Source organism: Capra hircus, chromosome 24, assembly GCF_001704415.2.
Source record: "Capra hircus breed San Clemente chromosome 24, ASM170441v1, whole genome shotgun sequence".
Lineage (NCBI taxonomy): Eukaryota > Metazoa > Chordata > Mammalia > Artiodactyla > Bovidae > Capra > Capra hircus.
Genome location: NC_030831.1, coordinates 3,926,134 through 3,950,959, shown reverse-complemented (window position 1 = coordinate 3,950,959; position 24,826 = coordinate 3,926,134). Strand labels below are relative to the sequence as shown.

The window sequence follows — 24,826 nt, the reverse complement described above, 5'->3', positions numbered from 1 at the left end:
AGGCTGAGCTAGTTTTATGGTTTATTTTTGTCCTGTGATTTGTTTTTTGTTGGTATTAATACATCTTCATGAGCAGTGTTGGAAAGGTGACTATCTTTGCTGATGAAAGTTATGATGATCTACTTATTCTCCCTTTTAGTATGACTTTTTAGTGATTGTTTTATGCAATCAAAACTTAAGAAATATTCTGTTTTTTAACTTGCACGCAGAATCAGATGTTTGGAACAGACCATCCTTCCCTGGTGGCTCAGATGGTGAAGAATCTGCCTGCAGTGCAGGATACCCAGGTTTAGCCCCTGGGTCAGGAAGATCCCTGGAGAAGGGCATGGCCGCCCACTCCAGTATTCATGCCTGGAGAATCCTGTGGACAGAGGAGCTGGAGGGCTACCATCCCTGGGGTAGCCCATGGGGTCACAAAGAGTTGGACACAGTTGAGCGACTAACACTTTCACCCTGGAATAGAAACAATATTCTTTTCTGACTTGAGTGAGAACTTTTGTCTCCATCTGATAGTTTACCTTACGCTGACCTTTGGGCTCAGGAGCACATAGTTCGAGCCTGCTTGTCTTCAGTGTGTCTTTGGACCTCCTGGGAAGGTTTTCTTTAGGATTAAGCTCGACATGCGTGTGAGATGCTTTGGAGGCGAAGCTTAATCAGGCACAGGTCATGTGATCAGAGACTCCGGCAGCTCCTGAGCTCGGATACCACCTGCTAGTGGGAGGTGAGGGAGTTCCCTGTCTCTGGGCCCAGAAGGATTGTGATGCGTCCAGCCTCGATGACCCACGGCTCTCCATGTGTTCACTGCATGGGCCGCCTCAGCAGGTTGGGGGATGTTAGACTGCTGGCCGCCATCATCCCGAGTCCAGCTGGCAAGGAGCTCCTGGTTACTGTTAGCTCTGAGGCAGGTCTGTGGTGCAAATAATTCTAGGGGCCTATGAGAATGAGTTGACTCATTGGAAAAGACTCTGATGCTGGGAGGGATTGGGGGCAGGAGGAGAAAGGGATGACAGAGGATGAGATGGCTGGATGGCATCACTGACTCGATGGACGTGAGTCTGAGTGAACTCCGGGAGTTGGTGATGGACAGGGAGGCCTGGCGTGCTGCCATTCATGGGGTCGCAAAGAGTTGGACACGACTGAGCAACTGAACTGAACTGAACTGAACTGATGAGAATGAAAACCTTCATCTAACACGAGCAGGTCTTTCGGAAACTTTCACTTTTCCTTTATTCTATACAAATCTAAATTTGAAACTCTATCTACTTCATCTGTTTAATAACTCTTGATTTTATTGTCCTGCTTTTTCACTGTAATGATCTGATTTTGGTGGTGGGAGAGGCATGAATGTAAATGTCAGTGTCTTAAGTTCCAAAATCTTCTTACACATGTTTGACAGGAATTCTGGTCTTGATATGCATTTTAGAGTGTAATTCTCAACATTTGTTGACCTCCTCCTGTGTAGTAGCTTAATACTCTCATGTTAATACAGAAGATTCCTCTTAAAGGTTGGAGCATACAGAAAAGGAAATTATGTATAAAATATATATATAGGGTGGGGGGTGCACTTGAGCTGTATCTATTTCTGACAAGGTGGGAGAGAGAGCAGGCATTATACTAGCTGTTGTTTAGTTGCTAAGCCGTGTCTGACTCTTGGGATGCCGAGGGGACTGTAGCCTGCCAGGCTGCTCTGTCCATGGGATTTCCCAGTAGCCTAGTGCCCTGCAGAGAATTATGTCAAAGCCTTGGGGCTTAAAGTGACTGTCTGTGCATCAGGGGTTTGGGGGTGGGCTCATCTGGGGGCTTCTGCTTCTGCAGTCAGTCATCTGAAGGCTTGCCTGGGGCTGGAGGAACCTCTTCTGGATGGACAGCTCACTTGCTTGCTGTAGGCAGTTGCTCCTTCTGGCTCTGGGTAGGAGGCTTCAGTTCCTCTCCACCCCCCACCCCCAAGCATCCCTGGCTGCAGGGTGTATGCTCAGCAGGGCTCCCGCTCCCTCAGACAGAGGGGCAGCAGAGGGAGCAAGCTGCAGGCACAGGGCCTGCTAGGAGGTGAACACCCTCACTTCCACTCTGCTCTGACCCTTCCCAGCAGGTCTGCAAGGCCAGGCCACACCAAGGGGAGGGGATTAGCTCCACCCTTTAAGGAATGTCAGAGGATTTTGTGCACTCATTTTAAAGCACCACATGAATTTATCTGATTGGGGAAAGGTACAAGAGTATGAACATAACTGAGGAAAGCCTTGCAGCCAGTTTTTGGACAGTGAGGAGGTGGGTGTTATTGGACGCAGGCGTTCGTGTTCTGGTCCAATTGTGAATAAGCCACAACTATATTATACACCCATTTATGGTAAATTGCCTCCAGTGTTATGTAGTAAATGGTTTTTAGGGTGTCAGCATCAGATAGTTTATTTTGTGGTCTCAGAAGCTGGTGAACGGCAACTAATGCTTCTGAGTTTCTCGTTAACAGACAACACCTGGACGTGGTGGTACCGTATTAAGTTACTGATAGCCTAGTAGTAAGAGACATATTTTCAGTAAAAAGTCCAGTTGACAACGGTAGGTTAAGGAAGAGATCTGAGTAGTCCACTAACTTCCCTTTGTGTAGCAGGCTTGTGGGCCGCTTTACCTGCCCTGCCGTGTCCTTCCAGGTCTGAAGACAAAGGGGGAGAGACTCTGGGGAGTTTCTGTGTGTGCCTGCCTGCCACACGCATCCCCACTGTGGCTGTGCTTGTGGCCTGCTGCCAGCAGGTGGCCTCTGGATCGGTCCAGGAAGGACGAAGGGTGAGAGGGCCTGGGTGGGCACAGAGCAGGGCCTTCTCATGGTGGCCTCACCGTGCCAGCGGGAGAGCGAGTGAGTGTGGGCGAGACCGCTCCAGCTCGCCTGCCGCACACTCAGCCCAGGAGACAAACGGATGGGGAGAGAACCGAGGTCAGGATGCAGTGAGTGAAAGTGGAACCAAAGGGGAGAAAGTGAAGGGGAAGACGTCATGTGTGCTGGCCACAATAACACATGCATATGAAGTGGTCCAATAACTGGTTATGTTTCTCTACTGCTTTCTGAAACACTTTTTAAAAAATGCTGAAAATAGTTCCTGTGAGAAATGGCCACCAGGTGTCATCATAAGGCTGCTATTGATTTGTTTTATTATTGTTCTTAAACAGTGTATGAATGTTTTGATTTCTTTGCTGCATCTTTTTTTTTATTATTATTTTTAAACCTCAGCAGAGAGTATTTCAGTTAATAGTAGGGATTTTCTTTTGGGATAGTTTCTTAGTGAGCTAATAATTTTTAATATGTAAAATTTAATATGTAAAATTGAAGATCACGATATTCAGTTCAATTCAGTCGCTCAGTTGTGTCCGACTCTTTGCAACCCCATCGACTGCAGCACGTCAGGCTTCCCTGTCCATCACTGGAGTTTACTCATACTCATGTCCATTGGGTCGGTGATGTCATCCTCTGTGGTCTCCTTCCCTTCCCCCCTTCAATCTTTCCCAGCATCAGGGTCTTTTCTAATGAGTCAGTTCTTTGCATCAGGTGGCCAAAGTATTGGAGTTTCAGCTTCAGCGTGAGTCCTTCCAATGTGTATTCAGGACTGATTTCCTTTAGGATGGACTGGTTGAATCTCCTTGCTGTCCAAGGGACTCTCAAAAGTCTTATCTAACACCACATTTCCAAAGCATCAATTCTTCGGCGCTCAGCTTTCTTTATAACTAACTCTCACATTCATACATGATGACTGGAAAAACCATGGCTTTGACTATATGGACCTTTGTTGGCAAAGTAATGTCTCTGCTTTTTAATATGCTGTCTAGGTTGGTCATAACTTTTCTTCCAAGAATCACTCTGTTGAAGGTCACTATATATATATATATATATGTACGTATGTATATAAGTGAGGCTTCCCTGGTGGCTCAGATGATTAAGTGTCTGCCTGCAATGCGGGAGACCTGGGTTTGATTCCTGGGTCAGGAAGATCCCCTGGAGAAGGAAATGGCAATCCACTCCAGCACTCTTGCCTGGAAAATCCCATGGACAGAGGAGCCTGATAGGCTATAGTCCATGGGGTCGCAAAGAGTCGGACTCGACTGAGCGACTTCACTTTCACTTTCATCTATATAGGTAGAATTGAAGGTCACTTTATTTTTTTTAGTTAAGGAACAACCACTAGTGAGAATTTGAGTGAGAGTAGAAACTATAAATGGAATTGCATATTTGAAAATCTGGCAGAGTGAGGATGTGTGGTGTGTTGAAAAGTAATTGATCAATTTGTATAGGAACCATCTGCTTTGAGAAGATTTGGCTTAATAATACATCTCATTATTTTATTCTAAATTCCTGCTAAGTCTTCTGAATTTTGGAATCTTACTGTGGGAGAAACCGGGAGGCTCACGGTCTTCTCCAGTGACCACAGGGACTAGGACTTCTAGAGAAAGCAGGGGTCCTGCCTTGAGTGATGACAGTGAGGCCCCTGCCTGCTCTGTGCTCTGTTCACAGAGGGTTGAAGTGCTTTCTGATAGATGGTCGACTTCAGTAAGTGTTGAGCAAATGGATTCAGCCTGCCTCCAGAAATGAGTCCTTGAACTTTCCCAACTGGGTGGGTTTTGAGTTCTGCTATAATAAACTAATAATCTTTCTAATGAAGGTTTTTCTTTTTAAATTTATATGTGTGTAAGCTTCCTCATTTCCATTGAGTCCCCTCTCGGTCACTCTAAGATACTTTGGACTCATGAGTACTGATGTCATTCCAATTCAGGCCCTATAACTCAAAACAGTTAGAATGTTCTCGCTCTGCCTCTAGACTGCCTCTCCCTATGATACATCGTGTAACTGAAAACCAAATCTTCCTGAAGCAGCGCTGTGTTTTGGTGACTCCCTGCCGACATTGCTGAATGAATTCCAGCTGCTAATTCGGAGCCTTCTGTGATGTGTGGATGGTCCTCTGCCTGGGTTTTCAGTTGCCGCGCAGTAGAAAGCCAGAGCGGTAGCTGTCTTCTGCACTGCTGCCTGTCTTGCCTGCTCGTCCAGTATGTTCTGTGGCTTTGCTAATCCCTTTTTCCTCCTTAAAGGTTTTAACTGTTCCTACCTGCCCTCCCAAGAAAAGGAAGAAAGACGCTTTGTTTCTTTGGGGTTTAGCTCAAATGTTTCTGCTCTTTTAGCCTAATAGTCTGCCTGGCGGTAGCATTGCTTGCCCGTTTGTGCTGCTGTAGTTGTTAGTTTACATCACACTTACATCACACGCGTGATCCCGCGTGCCCTTATACCAGAGTTTCTTTCCACATGTGTCACAGGGCTCCCAGTAGAATATGAGCCTGCTGAGGGGAAAGGATGTGTTTTGTATCATTAGAGTTCCTTTGACATTCTAGGCAACTCAGTATCTATTTGTTGAATGTTTGTTTCTTGTATAATGAGATGCTGAAATTCTTTCATTAATTTAGAAAGCCATTTGGGAAATAGCAAATACTGAAACATTTTCTCCTTTTGTTCTAGAATTTTTGGAGCCATTATATAGAAGATAATAGAGCCTCATTATTTTATTTCTGCATATTAATATAGTCATTCTTTCATCTCCAAAAACGTATGAGTCAGGTGCCCTATGGAACATCGACTCTGAATAGACGTGCGTGCTTGGTGTTTGTGTGTTCTGTGCATGTAAAGCTGCCAGCGTCTGCTGTGGAGGTGGTATAGCTGTGAGCCACAGCAGTCTTGGAAGAGGAGGAAAGGAAAGGACTCATTGAGAGGAATTCATGTCATTTTAGGCTACACGTTAAAAAGGTTTTTAAAAATAACTCCTGTTGTGGACATTTTCAAGCGTATATGTGTGCAAACACACAGAAAATGGACAGGGTGTCAGTGTCACTCAGCTTTTAGCATGTCGGTACATAGCCTTCACTAGGCCCCTTTCCCAGAATTGTGGAAGACATCTCAGACAATTTTCATTTCATTAATAAACACTTAGGAGACACTTCTTATTTCATAATGAGCTATTTGTTCATTCTAAAACCTTCTGTGTACTCGGCATAGTTCTAGATTCTTGGGACATGTGAGTGGAGAAAATAAAGCAGGCCTTCACCTTCTAGCTCTGGATGCAGAAAGAAAGCTAGACACATAAGTAGCCAGAACGAGAAAAAAATTTATTTTATGAAAATTTAAAACTTCTGCTTATCAAAGGATAACATTTATGACATGGAAAGGGAGAAAATATTTGTAAAAAGTATCTGGCAGAGGATTTACATATTTATATTTATTGATTTGCAGAATGTTTTACCTACTCTGTGGCTTCTCTTTTCGCTTTCTTTTTGGTGGTTTTTGGAGATAATGTCATTTGGAATTGTTTAATTTTGATAAAGGCTAATTTATTAATTTTTTATATTGTTTCTCATGGTTTTGGTGTCATTATATGTATTTTATAGTCCTTACTTTTAGCAGAGACAGATAACAGCCTTCATTTGGTTTGTCATTGTTACACACAAAAAGTGGACAAATAGTTAAAAATAGTTATCGTTAGCTTTGAGGCCATAATACTTGATGGCATTTTATTAACATCAAATCAAATGGCTGAGAATTCCAATCATGGTGTAAAGTAAATGGAAAATGATATGTTTTAATAGAATTAAACAGCATAATGAAAAATGAAATCAATGCTATTGATTTTAAAGCATTTTATTCAATAAAATTTTTTTTCTCCCCCTAAAATTTACTTCATTAATTCTATTCTATCACTGACATTTCCCTTTGCCATTAACCTTCAGACAACACAAAATGACTGTTAGATGGAGGAATTGGTGATTGACAGCTGGGATGGGGGTGGCGTTCACTGGAGGCAGAGCTTGAGCGTGCAGGGCTGTGTGTAATGAGTGTATCCATGTTGGTAGATGTAGGATCTACTTAGAAGGACCACAGGAGGACTCTGCTCTGGGGGAGGGGTGAAGCAGTTATTACCTTTTTATACTGGGACTTGGGCTTCTGTTGGGAAGCCAAAGAGGGGAAGGCTGGCTCCCTGACTCATATAGATTTTGTTTAATCTATCTTATAGAATGGGAATTCACTGAAATGTAATTTGAAAAGAGGGCTTCTCTGCTTTTTTTTTTTTTAATAGTAAATTGAAATGGACCAGTAAAGAGAACTAAAACATGGGAGTGTTTTTGTAAGCCTGTTGAGAGTTACTTTTTCTATCAAAGTTACTGCAGTAATGCTCTCTGAGTCAGCGGTGTGGTGACATGCTGTCCCTCAGTCTGATTTCATTCGTTTCAGGAAGGCCTTGGCACGTGATCAAGTCCATCTCAATGTAAAGGAGATGTAGAGGCTGATTTTGGGATATTTTTCATCTGGCGTGTCACTTTATGTTGCGTTTTGGGCTGACGTCTGTCTTTTCTGTACGTTCAAAGGTGTAACACTGCGTTTATGTTCTTCGCAGGCCATGAGAGCCCAGTGACCGCTGCTGACACGGAAGCTTGCTGGCACTTTATTAATGATGGATCCTGGGAAGAAGCCGGGGAGCGATGAGGGTGACCGTGTAAACGAGGAGGCAAAACACCCGAGCCACAGCGCATCCTACGGCGTGGACCGTGGGCCTGTATCTGATGAGACAGCAGACTCCGCTGAGAATCCCACAAACAAAAGGGGTTTTGCAGAGTCCTCGGACTTGGACCACACTGTCGAGGAGGACGATGGAAATAAACGCGCTTCCAAGCGAATAAAACTAGCGGAGGCTGAGCCCTTGTGGCCGGGAGAGCCGGGCACCCATGGGTCGGGGAGCCCTGAAGGCGCAGGCCCGGGAGTGGGTGTCGCGTTGCCGGGGACCGGGGCGGCGCCCCTCCTGAGTGCCTGTGACGGCGGCCCGGGTCTTCCCGGCCACTCGAGCCCAGGGGAAACGGCCGCTGAGAAGGAGCCTGCTCAGGAGACCACGGAGTTCCTCAATCTTGGAGGGGAGTCGCCCTCGCCCCCCAAAGAGATGCGCGGGAGCGGTGCCCTCGGGGGCCCGGGCGTGGTGCTGCAGGGCGGCCCACGTGCCCACTCTCCCACCTCCTGCCTGCACGCGGAGAAGCACGCTGCACGCCCCTCGCCGCGGCCCGAGGACCAGGCCTGCGGCCCCACGGCCGACAGCGGGCTGGCCTTCCCTGGGCACGCCGGGCAGGCGCGTGGCCCGCCAAAGGCCTTCTCCTGTGAGCTCTGTGGCTTTCAGTGCGCCGAGGAGAACCTGCTGAACGCACACTGTCTCGGCAAAACGCATCTCCGGCGGCAGAACCTCGCTGCCCGCGGAGGGTTTGTACAGATCTTAACCAAACAGCCTTTGCCCAAGAAGCCGAGTCCCGTGGGGGTGAAGGCTGGCCGCACAAAGCCGAGAGCATCTAGGCCGGTAGCCAGGAACAGCGACTCAAAAGTGTTGCGGAGCGTTGGAGCGGGCACATTCAGAGATTTCAGAGGAAGCTTTTCTAAACAGAGCGGGCGCGGCAGCGAGCTCCTGGTTGAAATGAGGCCGTCCAGGAACACCTCTCCAGAGAAAATGGAGGTCGTTGAAGAAAACGTAACCTCCCGCGATGCAGCCGAGAATCCTGAGAACCAGAGCAGAAAGCTGAGCGTGGTCGTCACCTCTGAGGGGCTCCTAGATAGGCTGGAGTCCGGCAGAAACATGGCCCAGGCAGCCCCCATCCTCAGCACAGTCTCAAGACCCAGGGCTGAGCGCGGCTTCCTTGTGCTGGGCAGCGGCTTCCGACGGCGCGCCGGTGCTTTCGCTTTGAAGGGGCAGGCGAAGAAGAGGTGCGCGCTTCTGGGAGTTAGTAAAAGGGGCACTAACGAAGTGCAGAAGCTGTATTCGAAGCACTTGAGGGCACCGATGAAAATGAGCGACGTGGAGTCCGCGTCTCTGCACGGGGACCCGCGCCTGACGCCCCTGGAGACCCAGGCCCCGAAGCAGGACAGGGCAAACGCGCATCTCCCCGGCTCCTCGGACTCTCCAGCGGGGAGGCCAGCTCCCAACCACCAGGTGGCGTGCGCTTGTTCGACCTGTGGTCACACAGCCACAAGCAGGGCGGAGCTGGAGATCCACGTGACAAGGTGCCACGCGGGTGAGTTGCGGTTTCACTGCCAGACGTGTGGCTTCTCCAGCGCATCCAAGAGGGACGTGGAGGAGCACACACACAGCCACCAGCATCAGCAGACCGCCTCCGGCCTGCGTTGTCAATGTTGTTCGTTTACTTCCCCGAACGAGGTGGAACTGAGAGACCACATGAAGGAGAAGCACAGTATGGGTTTCCTCTGCCCGCCCTGTCATCTGTTCTTCTCCTCCGAGAAAGACGTGGAGGAACACAGAGCAACTGAGAAGCACATTCACTTGTTGGGTCAAACAAAGAGTTCTCAGTCATTTAATGGTGATTCAGCTTTACAGACGTTCCCCTTAAGTACTTTAGAATCAGAAAACGCAAAAGTTGCTGTGAGTGAGGCCGGAAAAGCAGCTCAGGAAGAGCCAGCTAAGTCCAGGGTAAGCCACGGAAATGAAGTGAGGCATTCGAGTAAGCCTCAGTTTCAGTGCAAGAAGTGTTTTTACAAAACAAGATCTTCCACTGTTCTCACGAGACACATAAAGCTCCGCCACGGTCAAGACTATCACTTTCTTTGTAAAGCATGTAATCTTTATTCCCTGAGCAAAGAAGGAATGGAGAAACACATCAAGAGAAGCAAGCATCTTGAAAATGCTAAGAAAAATAACATTGGCCTAAGCTTTGAGGAATGTATTGAAAGGGTCTGCATAGGTGCCAATGACAAGAAAGAAGAGCTCACCATCCCCGGGAATGGGAGGACAGAAGGCCACGGAGAGGGTGTGCAGTTCCAGGAGCAGTCCTGTCTCGCCCAGAGCATCCTGCCTGCCCAGGAGCTGTCACTGTCCAGTGTCATTACCAAAGAGGGTGAATTAGCTCCACCCCCGGTTCCAAAGAGGGGGCGACCTAAAGGCAACATCTCTCGGACCTGTTCACATTGTGGTCTCCTGGCCTCCAGTATCACGAACTTGACTGTGCACATTCGACGAAAACACAGTCACCAGTACAGTTATTTATGCAAAGTCTGTAAGTATTACACCGTAACCAAGGGAGACATGGAGCGTCATTGTGCCACCAAGAAGCATAAAGGACGTGTAGAAATTGAAGCGAGTGGAAAACAAAGTTCAGATATCATTGTTGGTCCTGAAGGCGGTAACCTTGACGGCAGTAGGAAGAACACCAGCGTGGCAGTTTCAGATGAACCTGCCAACCCTCCAGTGGAAGCAGACACCTCCGTTTCAGAACAGCCACCACTCGAGCAGGGGAATCCAGTGGAAGTGGAAGTTGAGAACGTGTTTCACCCTGAAGATGGGGAGACTGGTAGTCACCTTACTGAGAAAAAGGAGCAAACCTCTGTGGATCCAGAGGACCTTCAGGGTGACACGTGCCCCCAGAAAGACGACGCGAGCACAGATGAGAACAGATGTACGCACTGTGAGTTTAAGGCACACTCTTCCACCTCTCTGGAGCTGCACATAAAACGGAAACATACGAGAGAGTTTGCCTTTTATTGCATGGCATGTGATTACTATGCTGTGACTCGACGGGAGATGACCAGGCATGCGGCAACAGAAAAACACAAGATGAAAAGGCAGTCTTACCTGAACTCTACTAACGTAGAAGCCAGTTCTTCAGAAATGTCCAAACCCATCATTATTCCCCAAGGGCAGCAGCAACAGAATTCTGAGGAATTTCAGATTATTTCAGAGCAACCCTCTGAAACTCTCAAATCTAGAAATGCTGCCGATCGCTCTATTTTGGATGAGAACACCAATTTAGACATGTCCAAGGTGTTCTGTGCTTCTGACTCTGTAGAGACCGAGACGGAGGAAGAGTCTAACCTCAGTGAAGATCATTCCTTTTGTGAAACTTTCCAGCAGCCCCTTGACAAGGACAAAGTTATAAAACTGGAGGAGATGGTACCCCTTAGTATTCCTTCTAATTGTGGCTCCCCAAGCAAATTTCAGAATGCAAGCTCAGGAAGCTCAGCTTTGAATCATGAGACAGCAAAGAAAAGGCACAGTGTGTTGAATGACATCAGTAGTCCAAACACACATGGCGAGAGTGATGGAGGAAACGCAGAAGACAAAGCTGATAAAGTTCTTGGTAAACGTGGGTGTCCCAGAGCTGTAGATGGAGAGCATCCAGCCAAGAGTGCCATACTGAGAGCTCCCGGAGAACCGCTCAACCTGGGGAGCATTGTTCAGGACAGAGCTGGAAGCATGCAGAGTTCAGGGGACTTGAAAGACGTTCCAGAAGATCCCCTTCTGGAGAGTAAGGAGGTGCTGATGAATTCCCGACATGAAACCAAAGTGATTTTGGAAGAGGATGGTCCAGCTTCTGACAGCACCATTGACAACAATGATGTTTATGAAACTGTAATCAGTATTGATGATAAAGGGCAGGCTGTGTACAGTTTCGGCCGATTTGATTCTTCCATAATAAGGATCAAGAACCCTGAAGATGGGGAACTCTTCGACCAGTCTCAAGAGGGGCTTGTGGCAGCCGGAGTGAGGATGAGTGAGCTGCCCTTGAAGGATTGTGCTCAAGGTGTGAAAAAGAAGAAAGCGGACAGTAGTTCCTTTGCGGAGTCCACCCGGATTCGCTGTGACGACTGCGGCTTCTTGGCGGACGGTCTGAGCGGCCTGAACGTGCACATAGCCATGAAGCACCCGACGAAGGAGAAGCACTTCCACTGTCTGCTGTGCGGCAAGTCCTTCTACACGGAGAGCAACCTCCACCAGCACCTGGCCAGCGCCGGGCACATGCGGAACGAGCAGGCCAGTGTGGAGGAGCTGCCCGAGGGCGGCGCCACCTTCAAGTGCGTGAAGTGCACGGAGCCCTTTGACTCCGAGCAGAGTTTGTTCCTGCACATCAAAGGGCAGCACGAGGAGCTGCTCCGAGAGGTGAACAAGTACATCGTGGAGGACACTGAGCAGATCAACCGCGAGAGGGAGGAGAACCAGGGCAACGTGTGCAAGTACTGCGGGAAGATGTGTCGAAGCAGCAACTCGATGGCGTTCCTGGCGCACATTCGCACGCACACAGGTAGGTCCACGCGACCTCTTTACCCACCAGGGCCGGGGCCCGCTCGAGTGGGGACCTGGGTTCCTCCTGAATGTGGAGTCCGTACAGCCCCTGCCTGGTGGGCCCCGGCCCCGGCTCTGCTCTTGGTTGACACTCAGCATATCTCCAGGCTATTAACTCCGCCTTGGTGATTCCAAAGGCAGGCTGTTTGGCAGATCCCTTTGACCAGCAGGCCTCGTCCTTCTGACGCCTTTGCTGCATCTCTGCTCTCACAGCTGTTCAGTTGTCTCTAAGTCCTGTAAGTGTTTGGTTCTCCAGGGTGTCTGTTCAGTGGCACTTTGGGTTTCAGAGGACCTATTAAATGGCTTTTGAAGAATGAAGTATGAATATTTCCTTACAGTTTTAGGGATTTAGGTGTATCCATTGCCAGATAGTTTATATCCCAAAGTGTAACTCCCAGGCAACAGGAGTCTGCTCTCAAAGATCAAAATTAGTCAACACTTTTCAAAGTTAATATGTCCTGGGGATTTGGTTTTCATGGAGGTAGCACTTGGTTTAGTTTCTGTACTGTCACATGGAGTGTTCCATTTTAATGTTCAATTTTTAGGTAGAAATTTTCTTTTTGAAACTTTTTTTGTGTGTGTGTGGAAAATACATAAGCTACTATTCTAAATTTATGTAAAAATTCACTGCACTGTTTCTATAAACCTGCCATACATTCTTTATTTTAAATAGACAGCTTTTCTAAATCATTGTGCTCTGCTTAGACAAGTTCTGTCTCCATGGTTGAATTTATGAGTGGATTTGAATAATAAATTCACATTTCAATGAACATATTTTCATTAAAACTGTAAGGTTTATTTTACTGTACTTTTAAATAATGGCTTATTATTAAAGCTATACTTTAGATTCATGCAGTTTTTGAAACTTAGTGCATGGTTATAAGGAGGCAGACAAAAGAGTATGAAACACTGTTAATAGTTGAGGGTGATTAATGACAGATAAAAGTTTTTCATTGACAAAAGTAACAGGGCCCCCAGCAGAAGATTGATCTAGGTAAATATACACATTGCACTCTCGATCTCAGCTCTTCTCAGGCAGTAGAACCACTGCTGGAGAGTAAGTTCAAATACAATTATTTGTTGGCATCATTATCACCTCTGCTGGTATCGTGTTATTGCTCGGTTCCTGAAATGATATGATTTTTAGAAACTAGGCTCGTTCACATGTGCAGAAAATAGGTACTTTCTTAGCATGCCCTCTTAAGGCAGATAAAACTGAATAAAAGTAAGAGGAAGATGCTAATGGAGCTCTTTTTAGAATTCTTTATGCAACTGTCTGGTCAAGACATGTTGCTCATAATTGATGTGTCCATTACTTGAATTCTCTTGTAATTATAGTCAATAAGTCTTGTAAATGTGTTAAAGCTCACTAAAAGCATACAAATTCAAGAACAGAGTAAGGCTAATAATTTAAAATAATCAATGTAGGCATTTCAGCACTTAATTTCCCTTGTGTGTTGATAGCTGATCATTCTTAATCCATTAAGATTTATTTAGTCGTTTACAATGCAAAATAGGTTTGCACTGGTCACTTGTGCCATTTGAAAATGTCCACCAGGTTAAGTGCAGAATGTAGTCCATTAGTCTTCCTTGACTATATGTATTAATTGCATTTAAAATCAAGTTAATGTGGATGTGAAAGTGAGGTAACTATCAATATGTGACAAAGCAACCCTACTTATATAAGTTACATCATCGATTGTAACGTTTAGTAAAAGTTAGCGTACTTTTTAACAACTGGTGCTGGGCTTATCGGCAGGAACATTTTTATAGTGTTCTGAGGCACCAAAAAAAGCTGTGTTTCTGAGTACCCAACCTCAGCCCGCATTTCAGTTTTGCAAGTCAGTTTTTGGGGGAGGTTGCACTCCAGGTTTTAATCCAACTCCTGCCCCCCCCCCCCCCCTTGGGGCATTTTAGCATGAATTGCCTCTCTGATTCTTTGCTTATATCATGAGATAGTCATTGAAGGATGGTTATTAATGGTTGACTGGAAAAGGGCTTGTTCTTCCAATTGCTGTTTTCATATTTTGTGATTTACTATATGTTTTATGTAACCTTTTCTTCCCATCCTTAAGACGATAAAAGCAGCACTAGAAGAAATAAATTAGTTTTGTTCATCAAGGACTGTGGGGAAAGCCTCCTGAGAGCTTGCTGGTGTGCGGTCGTCGCACGAGCAGAGGAGTGTCTCCTTGGCCTCTCAGCGGTGATCCGGGGAGAGCCGGTTGCTTTCTTCCCGCCCTGTCCCGGCAGCTGGGCTTTAGTTCTGCGCGCAGGAGCTCATCAGGCCCGAAGGCTGTCTGAAGCCCATGCTTTCTGTTCCGAGCCGCTCTCGGGTGCCATTGGCACGGTCTTCCTGTGGGAAGACGGGAAGCGGGTGGCTTTGCTGGAAGGTTCTCACGTCAGGGCTGATGCGACGGTGTGGCAGCCTGGTCAGCATGGGCAGAGGAGCTTAGGAGCCTCCGCCTGTGCACGGCCAGCGCAGGGCGCCAGGGCGCAGGGCACCAGGGCGAAGGGCACCGGGGCGGAGGTCTGCTCAGGGCTTCACCTCTGGCTCTGGGTGGCAGCGGCGCTCAGTGTTGTTTGTTGAATGAAGGAATAAGCAGCAGGTGGGCGGGTGAAGTGTTCAGTGTTGGGAAGGTTGTGGAGTGCAGAGTCTTTAGGTGATGGGTTGAATCCGTCTTCCTTGACTCTCTCAGACCTAGTCTTCCTGTGATTTTTCAAGTGTCACGTCCACGTGTGCATAGGGGTTGACCGTGACTGCAGTTGAGGAAGGCCAGTGCAGGCCTGAGGAGAGGCTTAAAGTCTTTGGATTCTTTAGGTAAAATTGTAAGAAGGTGCCAGAAGGCTAGAGACCCTCTTCATTTATCCCTTTCAGAAACCCTCACAGACCAAATTAAAAAAATAAAGCCAAAACAAAAGCCAAGGAATGGGACGGTTTAATGATTTACTTCTTTCTAATAAATATGTATCTAATAATCTCAGTATGCCTAAAGTGTGATAGTGAAAGTGTTAGTCACTCAGTTGTGTCTGACTCTTTGCGACCCCATGGACTGCAGTCTACCAGGCTCCTCTGTCCGTGGGATTCTCCAGGCATGAATACCAGAGTGGGGTGCCATTTTCTCTTCCAGGGGATCTTCCTGACCCAGGGGTTGAACCTGGGTCTCTTGCATTGCAGGCAGATTTTTTATTGTCTTCCTCAGGGAACCCTAAGAGAAATTTAAAAATATGAGGTTTTGCAAATTTTGCCTGATAAATACTATGCCAGGATTCATGTTAGGATGGGCCTGGCAAGTTTAAAAATGGAAACACCATCAGTTAGGAAAAAAGTGGGGACATTTCTTGTTTTCTTGTACAGAAAATGTGACCTCTAGTCTCCAGTATTAGAATTTTCAAGGCACAGAAAGGAGATGTTAATACATCTCCTCTGTGCGTAAGATACAAAAAGTACTCAGGGCCTCCGTGATTTCTGCATGGAAACAGTCAGCAAGGTGACTTACGTAGGTGTTGTCAGTGCAATAGCAGGGATGGCTGAAGCCCGAAGGAGCGGCAGCCTCCACCCGGGAGCCTTGTGCCTTAGGTTGCAGGCCCCGCGGTTCTATGTCCGCTCTCCTGGGGGGAACTAGAGGGCCTGAATCACAAGATACTTTGAATCCTTTCACCAAAATTGTAACACACGTACTGAGACAGCTTTATCTTTTTGTTTAGAGCCCTGGTGTTCTTGTTGATTAATAATTTCCTAATTACCTTACCTTAAATGCGGTGTAATTTAAAGTGCAGGTAATTGATTCTTCTCACTCTATTCTTTCACAAGCCCCTTTATAGAATTCCCTGTCGAGATGAAATGTTTCCAAGTAGTGATAGGCTTAGTTTCTTCAGAATCATTTAAATAAACTGTAGTTTCTAATGTGACTGATAGAATGGGATTGCTGTAAGCTGCAGTCTCAACCTGCTTTTGACATTTAAACATATAAAGCTGACTAGATATAACCATTCAGGTGCTAAATATATTTTACATCTACTTCTCAGAGTAGAAATGGAAGTATTAAGAGATCTGGCTTCATTGTCATTGAACTGTGAAATATTCAACCTTGTCTGCCTGTGCTTAGTACTGTTGACTTTTTTATTTCTGTTAGAAGATTAAAATTAAATGCTTCACTTTTTTTGTCAGCTTTTGGGAATTAAATTGAAATTTAAGACTCTAAAATTTTTTACTGAGTGCTTCAGTTTCAACAAAGTATTCTGGGAGGATTTCTTTTCCCAAGGGCATTGCACCAAGTTCCATTGATCAAAAATGATTTATTGCATTTTTTTATTTGAGCTCTTTTTGTGTATTAAAGTCTACATATTTCACATTCTGTCTGACTATATTAGAAGAGGTACTTCACCAAGTAGGTACTATATATGCTATGAAAAATTTGGAAACATTGTAGCAGCTTTAAACTGATTTTTAAAAACATGATTTTGATTTATTTGAGGATTTAAAGGTTAGAATTAGAAAATGGTTGAGAGTGTTGCTTCTTGTTAATATGGGTACTGATAATCTATTAGTACCTATATGCCAGGTAGACTCTGCCTATTACTGACAATAAGTTTGTGGACTCTGAATTTTATCTCCTCATGTCTGAGTATAGATTAATCTTATTTCTTTATGAAATTAAAAAAAGTTGGTGCTGTGTTGAAATTTTTTGTTGAAATACTATTTCTTGAAGTTAATAATAGCCAGAATGTCAGTTCTTCTGATTTGCTGAATCATCACAGATTTTTGGCTCTAAAATGATCATAAAAGCAAATAACTTATCCACTATATATTCTTATACTGTGTGGTATTAAAAGTAACATAGGGAATAATTTGGGATAAATGTTAGGGAAAAAATCTGAAATACCATTATTAATGTGAATAAATTCAAAGCTGCAGAAATATGAGGGAACCAGGATGTGGCCACTGAGAAATTTATTTGATAATAAATATATTTTAAAAAGTATCAGCTACTCTATAAACATTTATGTTTTAAAAATGTTCCATTTAAAATGTTGAGTGACTTTAAAAGCTAGTTTTGTGAATTGTAAGAAAAAATGTTTGAAATTATTTAGCTCATCTTATCTGTTAATACTTAGTACTGCTCAAGTGTATCACTTTTGACTTTAAATTTTAGAAATGTTGTTGAAAGTTAGAAATACTCATTGAAACATTTTAAAGTCTTATTAATGGAATAATTATGAAATGCATGTCTGTTCAAGTTAGAAAGGAATGCAGGTGTTCCATTTTGGGGACAGAAAATTGTAATTAGACTATAAGTAAGATTTAAGATCTAGGCCTTTTTTAAAACTATCAGTAATGTATTATTCAAATTCAAATCATATTTTATGTTAAATTTACTTAGGATCAAAACCATTCAAGTGCAAGATATGCCATTTTGCAACAGCTCAGCTTGGCGATGCCAGAAACCATGTCAAAAGGCACCTTGGGATGAGGGAATACAAGTGTCACGTCTGTGGGTGAGTAAATTGAAACCATCTCTACCGTGGTGAACCAGGAAGCACGTGCGGGATATTCATTGTTTCAGGATTCAAAACTGATATGAGTAAGGGTGGCTAGAATTATGCATGCGTGTCCTCCTTTCCATTGTTATGGTAAATTCCTTAAACACAGTTATGACATTCTTCTCCCACTTCTAATCCTGTGCTGAAGATGAGCAATTTTATGGGCTACAAGGTCAATTTGAACCTGTAATCTGTAAATTGACTAAATTATAGGATGTTCATTCACATTGCCAGAGAGAACTGTAAATTCCATTTAAAGACATAAAAAAATATATAATATAGCTTTAGGAGTGTATGTGTATGTGTTTTTTCTTTTCCTATACTGCTCTAATTTTAATCGCATTAATGGTTCTTTGGATCCATTGGACATATTCTATAAGGAAAAAAGCAGAAAAAGATTTCATTTCAGAGACCTGATTATTGAGGCTTAAAAAGCCAGTGTATAAAGTATGTTTTTGTGTCACTTTATTTCAAAACTTGTTTTCCTATTTTAGTTAATGGCTCTTTCCTCTAAAGAATCATTCATAATGTTTAATTGTCACTCAAATGTCTTACATTTAATAGGAAGCACTGAGATGCCTTAATGTAAAACTAATTAATTTAGCAGAAATGTTTAAAAGGCTTTAAAATGCCATGACATCTATGGTATATCATAGGACATTCAGAGCTGGGTTTTTAATACCTTACTTCTGATTATAAGTATATTTTAATGTTATTATGCTAGAGAAATGAATTAATAAGTGCATCATATAAAAACACTTTATGTGAACCCTGAGAAACCTGCAGTTCTTATGGTTGGTTCACAAAACACTTCAGATTCAATTAAATTATGCAACGTGCACATGTTATATTAGGTTTATTTTTTCGGTGGAAGATTCTTCTGGTTAGCACTACTATATAAATACCTTTTAAGTCACAAACAGCTTCTGTTTTTTAATGGATGGTACATTTTGTCCCAGGATGCAGCTGCATTTTTTGACCCTTAAGATAGTTTTACAAATAACTTTGCAAGCAGTTTTATTAACCATGGTCTGTGATTTATTCATTGGCAGAATTGATGGTTCAGTAACTTGGGGCTAAAGTAAATGAAGATGAACCTTTGCCCTAAAGCCCCCTGAAGATCAGTGGGAGAATGAGTTTTGTTGCTACTGATTTTAGCTGCAAGGGTTGAGTGCCAAATGGTGCGTTTTAATTGCTCCAGGTCTTTGAATTTTAAAAGATATCTCGTTTCTGTTTTTACCATGTGAATTATAGCAAGGAGGAAGGCCCAGACTGTGGTGAAGATTTGCTATAAGTTGGCAAAAGAAAAAAAAAATCAGTTTCTTCTTAATTTCTGAGAAATAAGTAAACAGTTTTTGCATACTACATTATTAGAAACCTGATTCCATTCCTTTTTTTATTAGTGTTACCAAGACCTGGAAAGAGAAGGAGAGACTTTCAGAGAGCAGTTTCTGACACACGTGGTGTCAGAAACACATCTGACCGGTTGGCTCTGGGTGTGTGATCTGAGCACTGTGCCCTTTTAGCTCACTGCTCACAATGTATGACTGGCGTGTTGCTCTGTGCTTTATACAGTGATTCCCAAGTAGATTCCCAAGTAGAGTTGTGAGTGCATGAAGGTGTGTTGAGTTTTATGCTGCTTTCATAGAGGTCTACATGTATATGTGTGCATGTGGAAAAAGCACTGTATCTCTTAGAATTACAGTAGTTGTTGAATTTTATTTGACCAAGAAATAATAATTCTTAATTTGTTTACGTAAAATTTGACTTAAAAGTCACATAACAATAATTTGTACAGGGTAGATATTTTTACAGTGAAGCTAAAAGTTCTGAAGAATTTCAGTAAACTGAAGAATGCCAAGTGAGTCTGTGTAGTTGACACAGAACAGTAGTGAGTGAAATACCCTTCAGTGCTAAAGACAAAGTGCCATAGGTGGTTCTGTGTTTTTGTGTTTCAAAGGGATAGAGCAGTATGCAGGCTAAAAATTGGAGTGAAAAACGTGAACAGAATGAGCACTGTCTATCAGGTGGGTCGCAGTAGGGAGCACTGGTACATCCACATCACTGACAATGTCGATTCATTATCATTGATGGCTAAATAATCTTAGAAATGCTCGGTGGGCCCATCCGTTCCTGAACATAAGCAGCTCATGCTGCATTTCTTCATTAGATTTAATTGCTATCAATTTTACCTTTTAAAAAATCATGCTTTCAAAGGTGAAGTGATCTTTCAGGAACATTAACTCTCTAATTTTGTCACAAACAGAAGGTCCTGCCCTATGTTTTCTTTTTTTCAGTAGTTAGCATCTTAGTATCTGTTTTAAATTTTTATTCATAATCCTTCCACTGTTGTAAGAAAGAAACGGTTTTTCAAAGAGTTCTGATCGAGTTATAATATATGAAAACAGTGGAGCAGGCACATTTTTACAGTGAAATTATTACTCACATTGTTGTACTATTTTTCGTTAGTAACTTCTTGAAAAAAACCTGACATTTTATGGTGAAATTGATGAAAACAACAAATGGTGCATTTCGTTGAATTGAGCTGAGAATTAATGTATCAGTTTATGTGATTTTTAAAATATCTTTATTTAAGAAGCTTTTGGATGCTCAGCAAATATGTATCTCATATATATATATATATTTACTAAGATTTAATTTAAGGGTTGTGCATTAGCTACTCCCTTAATAAAGACTTCCTTTTAAACTTTTAATTTCCACTGTTTGAACCTACACTGATCTTTGAATTTTAAGCTCAATTTTAACATCTCTCTCCCCTTCATCGGCAAATCTTAGCTACAGCTTATCGTGGATTTAAGTTATTTGACAGAAGAAGTTGAATGTATGAGATGTCTAATTTCTAATGCTGGCTAGAATTCAGAGCTCAGGATTTAAGTTTTGTTGACCCATGGTTTACGTGCTTATGTCGGGGTATAGGTTTCAAAATATATTGCTTTGAACTTCCTGTTTTAAGAACATGTTATAGATAACTCATTTAAAAGCCTTTCACTCTACTTTCACTTTTAGGAGGAGCAGTTTTTGAATTACAGTTTCTTAATGTTTTTCTTACTTCTGAGCATGACCTCAAGAGGAATTTTATAGAATTTAGGTGAATTTTATAAATGATGGATAGTTAAAATGAAAATGTGCCCCAGGTTGGGCATAGGGCTTAGTGGGGGAGGAAATAAAAAAATAATAGAAAGCACCTTACATAGAAGTTAATAGTTTTGTTGGGAACATATGTTTAAAAATAGGTAGACACATTTTTACGAAGTCCATGATCTTTACCTTTGTTATTTTTCAGTAGTCAAGAGCTTAAAAATCACAGTCGCTTAAGAACATCATTAAGGAAACCATGTTTTGTTACATTCATTTAAATTTATTTTGATAATCTTTTTCTCCATGTTTGTACACACACACACAAACACAAATGTGTCTATATCATACTCTCAATTATAAATAGTATTTATGGAGTGCTGTGGTTTAGGGTGTACTTAATTAACATCCATTTCATTTGTTGATTCCAGTTTCATGAGCTTATTCATCTCATGTTTATTATTCCCATTGTACAGATGGAAGACTTGAGAGTGAAAGTATTTTTAGTGGTGGAGATAAATTATGTGGTAGTAATGGTCGATCCCTGTTTCCTTCCTTTTAGCTGTACCTTTTCTTTATTTCTTTGTTTTTGTTATATCTGCTGTTTTAGTTACTAATTTTAGTTTGTACTTATTTTTTTCTTCCTAGGTTGTTTTCTCTAGCGTGTGATAACTGTACTTGCTTCCTTCCAGCCCCTAGCTGCTTTTGTTTTCTGCTTTTCTCAGACTTAAATTATTTTAAAAAATTGCTTGCACTGTGTTTTACTTTAACATTCTCGTATTCATTCTCTTTCTCTTTCTTTTTTCTGGTCTCTCTCTGTTTTGCTTTTCTCATATTAAAAAGTTGTTTTAAATAATTTTATTTTTCCTCGTTGTTCTTTATGTGTTGATTCATTGTGCATGAGTGGTTACAAATTGAACATGTTAGTATGACAGAAATTACGCCTAAAAGAGTGAAGATTTTATTGTCTTTCCATTAGAATGAGGGGGTAAAACTGATCATCTTGGGTTTTTGTTTTTCCTTACTAGTTACTACAAAAAAGAGTTATCAGAAAATTAGCAAGTGGCCTGTGATTTCAGGAAACCTGGGAGATGAAGCCTAACTTTTTATGTCATTATTCACCAAGACCCCAGTAGCCATGATTTAGGGATTATGTAATTTTCTGACTATGTTCCCTGTGTCTAGTCTTGAATCTTGTATGTGGAGTTAAACAGTTGATTAGTACTTACCTAGTCAGGAGGGAATAAGAGCATTTACGGAATCTGTCATCTCTGGTTCATGGAAAGATTCTAGACATTTTCTATTGTACATTAATGTGCTTATGAACTGTTTATTCTCAGTTGGCTTAAGAAACCTTAAATAGAAAGTTACTAATGCAGTAAAACTCTTTTTTTTGTGTGTGTGTGTGTGGCATTACCTAGTTTTTGTGCATTAGGAGGGATCTCTATGTAGATGATTATAATGTCACTTTCTGACCTTTGCAGCTTGAATAATTGTAAATCATTGCTTCATAGCGTGTCAGAGAATGTCTGTACTAGGCAATTAAATGGCAGAATATAATAGACCAAATTATTGCCTGTCATGTTTTCAACAACACAGTTAGTATTTGAGTTACACTTAATCATTACATGCATTAGCAACTTCATTGGAATCCAGCTTCAGGCTGAGCATGAAGTACATTACATTATTTAAACCTCTAATGGTACAAGTCATTTATTTGTGTTGAAGTGTACAACATGCAGAGTTTCATAAAGCAAGGAACACTTGAGAGCTTAATTTATCCAAATCAAAGTCTAAATGCAGATAAACACAAGTGGCAAAAATTAGTAATTTTTATAGGCTGGAAATATTTAAAAATACATGGTTGTGGGTAATTGTAGGCAGCAGGAATAAATTAAAATCACTATTTTTAGTCTGCTTTGAGAACTAAAGCTGTGTATACCTAAATCATTAAAAGCACCATGGAATTGCATTTTTAGCCGAACAATTAATTACAGCCATCATATCTACAGATGTATCCAAAGAAAATAAGCTTTTCATTTGGCTGATTGTTTTGGTTAAAGAGACACAGAAAAAAGAGACAGAAAAGATTTGCTTTAGATGGCGTCACACATTATGCTTGTGTTAATATGAAGGGCAGCATTTCTCAGTTTTGTAAAAATCAAAATTAACATTAAAGTACTCTTATTATACGGGACACATGTTTTATCTCTATAATACTTTAATGCTTTTGTTTAATGATATACTTTTGCCTTTAGTTTGAAAAATCTAAAATTCCCATGTAATGCTTATTCTCTCTCTCCCTGTCAGTGAGGAATAACCACATTTATACTAGTGGTTAGTGTATTTTTCTGATGCTGAAGTCCTTGAAATACCATTTAAACAGTGAGTGGATGTTATTTTATATTTTTTAAACAAATCACCTTTATTTTGAAAATCTAAGCAATACCATAGTAATTACATTAAAATAAATCACACTCTTACTCAGATATGATTATAGAAGATTTTCCAGTGAGCCGTTTTGTGAACCCAGGAGAGCGCTGAGGGCAAGGTCAAGATAACGGAGAAGAAGCGGAAGAAAGCCTCCCCTGTGTCTCCTCACAGGGAGACGAGAGCTTCTGTGTCAGACCATGTCCTGTGCTCCTCCTTTGTGATAAGTGTTTTCTTGCACTTTTGCCTCAAAGAGTCAGGTCATAGATTTATTCCAAGGCAGTAAGTATAGATCAACTCGTAAGAAAATAGCAATAGAATACACATTGTCCTTTGTTGGTGTCATGGTTGAAAACATTGACCTCTGTCTCTAACGTCTTTTGCAGTGAAAAAGTCTTATCTCAGTGACTTAAGTAATTTTTGCTTTATTTTTATTTTAAAACGTGCCATGGTGAATCTAAAAACCTGTTGTGGAATCAGGGGATTCTTTATTATTTCCCAGGAGTGAAACCCAGGAGGGCAGCTACTCCCCTCGTTTTCTTTGCTTGTCCTGTGTTTTCTTTTTATTATTATTAGCCTGTTTTCTCCCTCCCTCTTCCTGTTCACGTGTTTCTGAAAGTCCTTTGCTTTCCCCAGGGCTTTGCTCTTTGATTTGTCCAAGACTGAGTGAGAGACGTTGGCAGTGTGGATAGGAGGGAAGTACAATCATGACTGAAGTGTTCGCTCATTTCCTACGGGGCTTGTTCTTGAGCATTTCCTCTTCAGTGGGCTCAGGTGGTGCAAGGGCCCTGTGGTCACGTGCTCCAGGTAGGAGACGGACTCGGAGGCAGAGGTAAGAGCAGAGCACGGTGGTCCACAGCAGAGGGGTGCCCGGCTCTGCTGGGGAGCACCAGGAAAGGCTTCATTCAGAGCACAGGTCTGAGCTGGGCCTTGAAGGATGCAGGGGTATCTATATACGAGGCAAATCTGGACATTTTTTATTAGTGAGAACGAAAGAGCAAAAGTGGTGAGGTATGGAATAGCGTGGGATATTAAGAACACTGCAAGAAATTCCCGGAGTTTAAGTGGCTAGATGGGGTAAAGTGGGGAATTTTTTTTTTAAAGTATTAAATATTTATGGATCATCAGCATGTGCCAGTGCTGTTAGTTTTTAGGGTGAAAAGAGCAAAACAATACCTGCTGCAAATGGATGGAGAAAACTCAAGCAGAGAAATGGCCCAGTCTTTTCTGAATCTTGTTGCTGATTCAGAAGGTGTTTCATCTGGTAGGTAGCACCGCTGTGAAGGTGACTGGGCGCTGGCCAGGGAGCCAGGGGCGGCGTGTCCCAGGCGGGGCCTTGGGGATGCCCAGCCAGGGCCATGGCAGGTTCAGGAGCTGCCTGGACCCCAGCTTTGCCCGAGGAGGGGTCGCAGAGGACAGGGGACAGGCGGCCAGCGCCAGGCCACAGAGCCGCGCCCTGCCCCGCGCTGAGTGCTGGCTTTTCCCTCTGCTTTCCGTTACCTTTTTGTTCTCTTTTCCTTGTCTGTCTGTCTTCTTACTTTTCTGGACTGTGAAATAGGCAGTGAAAGGAAGAGGCAGAGAACCCAGTAGGCAGCGAATGACTGCTTCAGAATCAAGGGGCATGGGTATTGGCC

The 24,826-nt window shown here is 42.8% G+C and overlaps 1 protein-coding gene across 1 annotated transcript in view; it reads left to right on the top strand.

Moving 5' to 3' along the window:
• ZNF407 (zinc finger protein 407) overlaps positions 1–24,826 on the top strand; it is a 380,108-nt gene that overhangs the window by 16,968 nt on the left and 338,314 nt on the right. Inside the window, exons 2-3 of the mRNA XM_018039541.1 lie at positions 7,416–12,084; positions 17,507–17,621. Of these exons, the coding sequence (XP_017895030.1) occupies positions 7,470–12,084; positions 17,507–17,621 (4,730 nt within the window). The 5' untranslated portion in view covers positions 7,416–7,469. The remainder of the gene's footprint in view (positions 1–7,415; positions 12,085–17,506; positions 17,622–24,826) is intronic.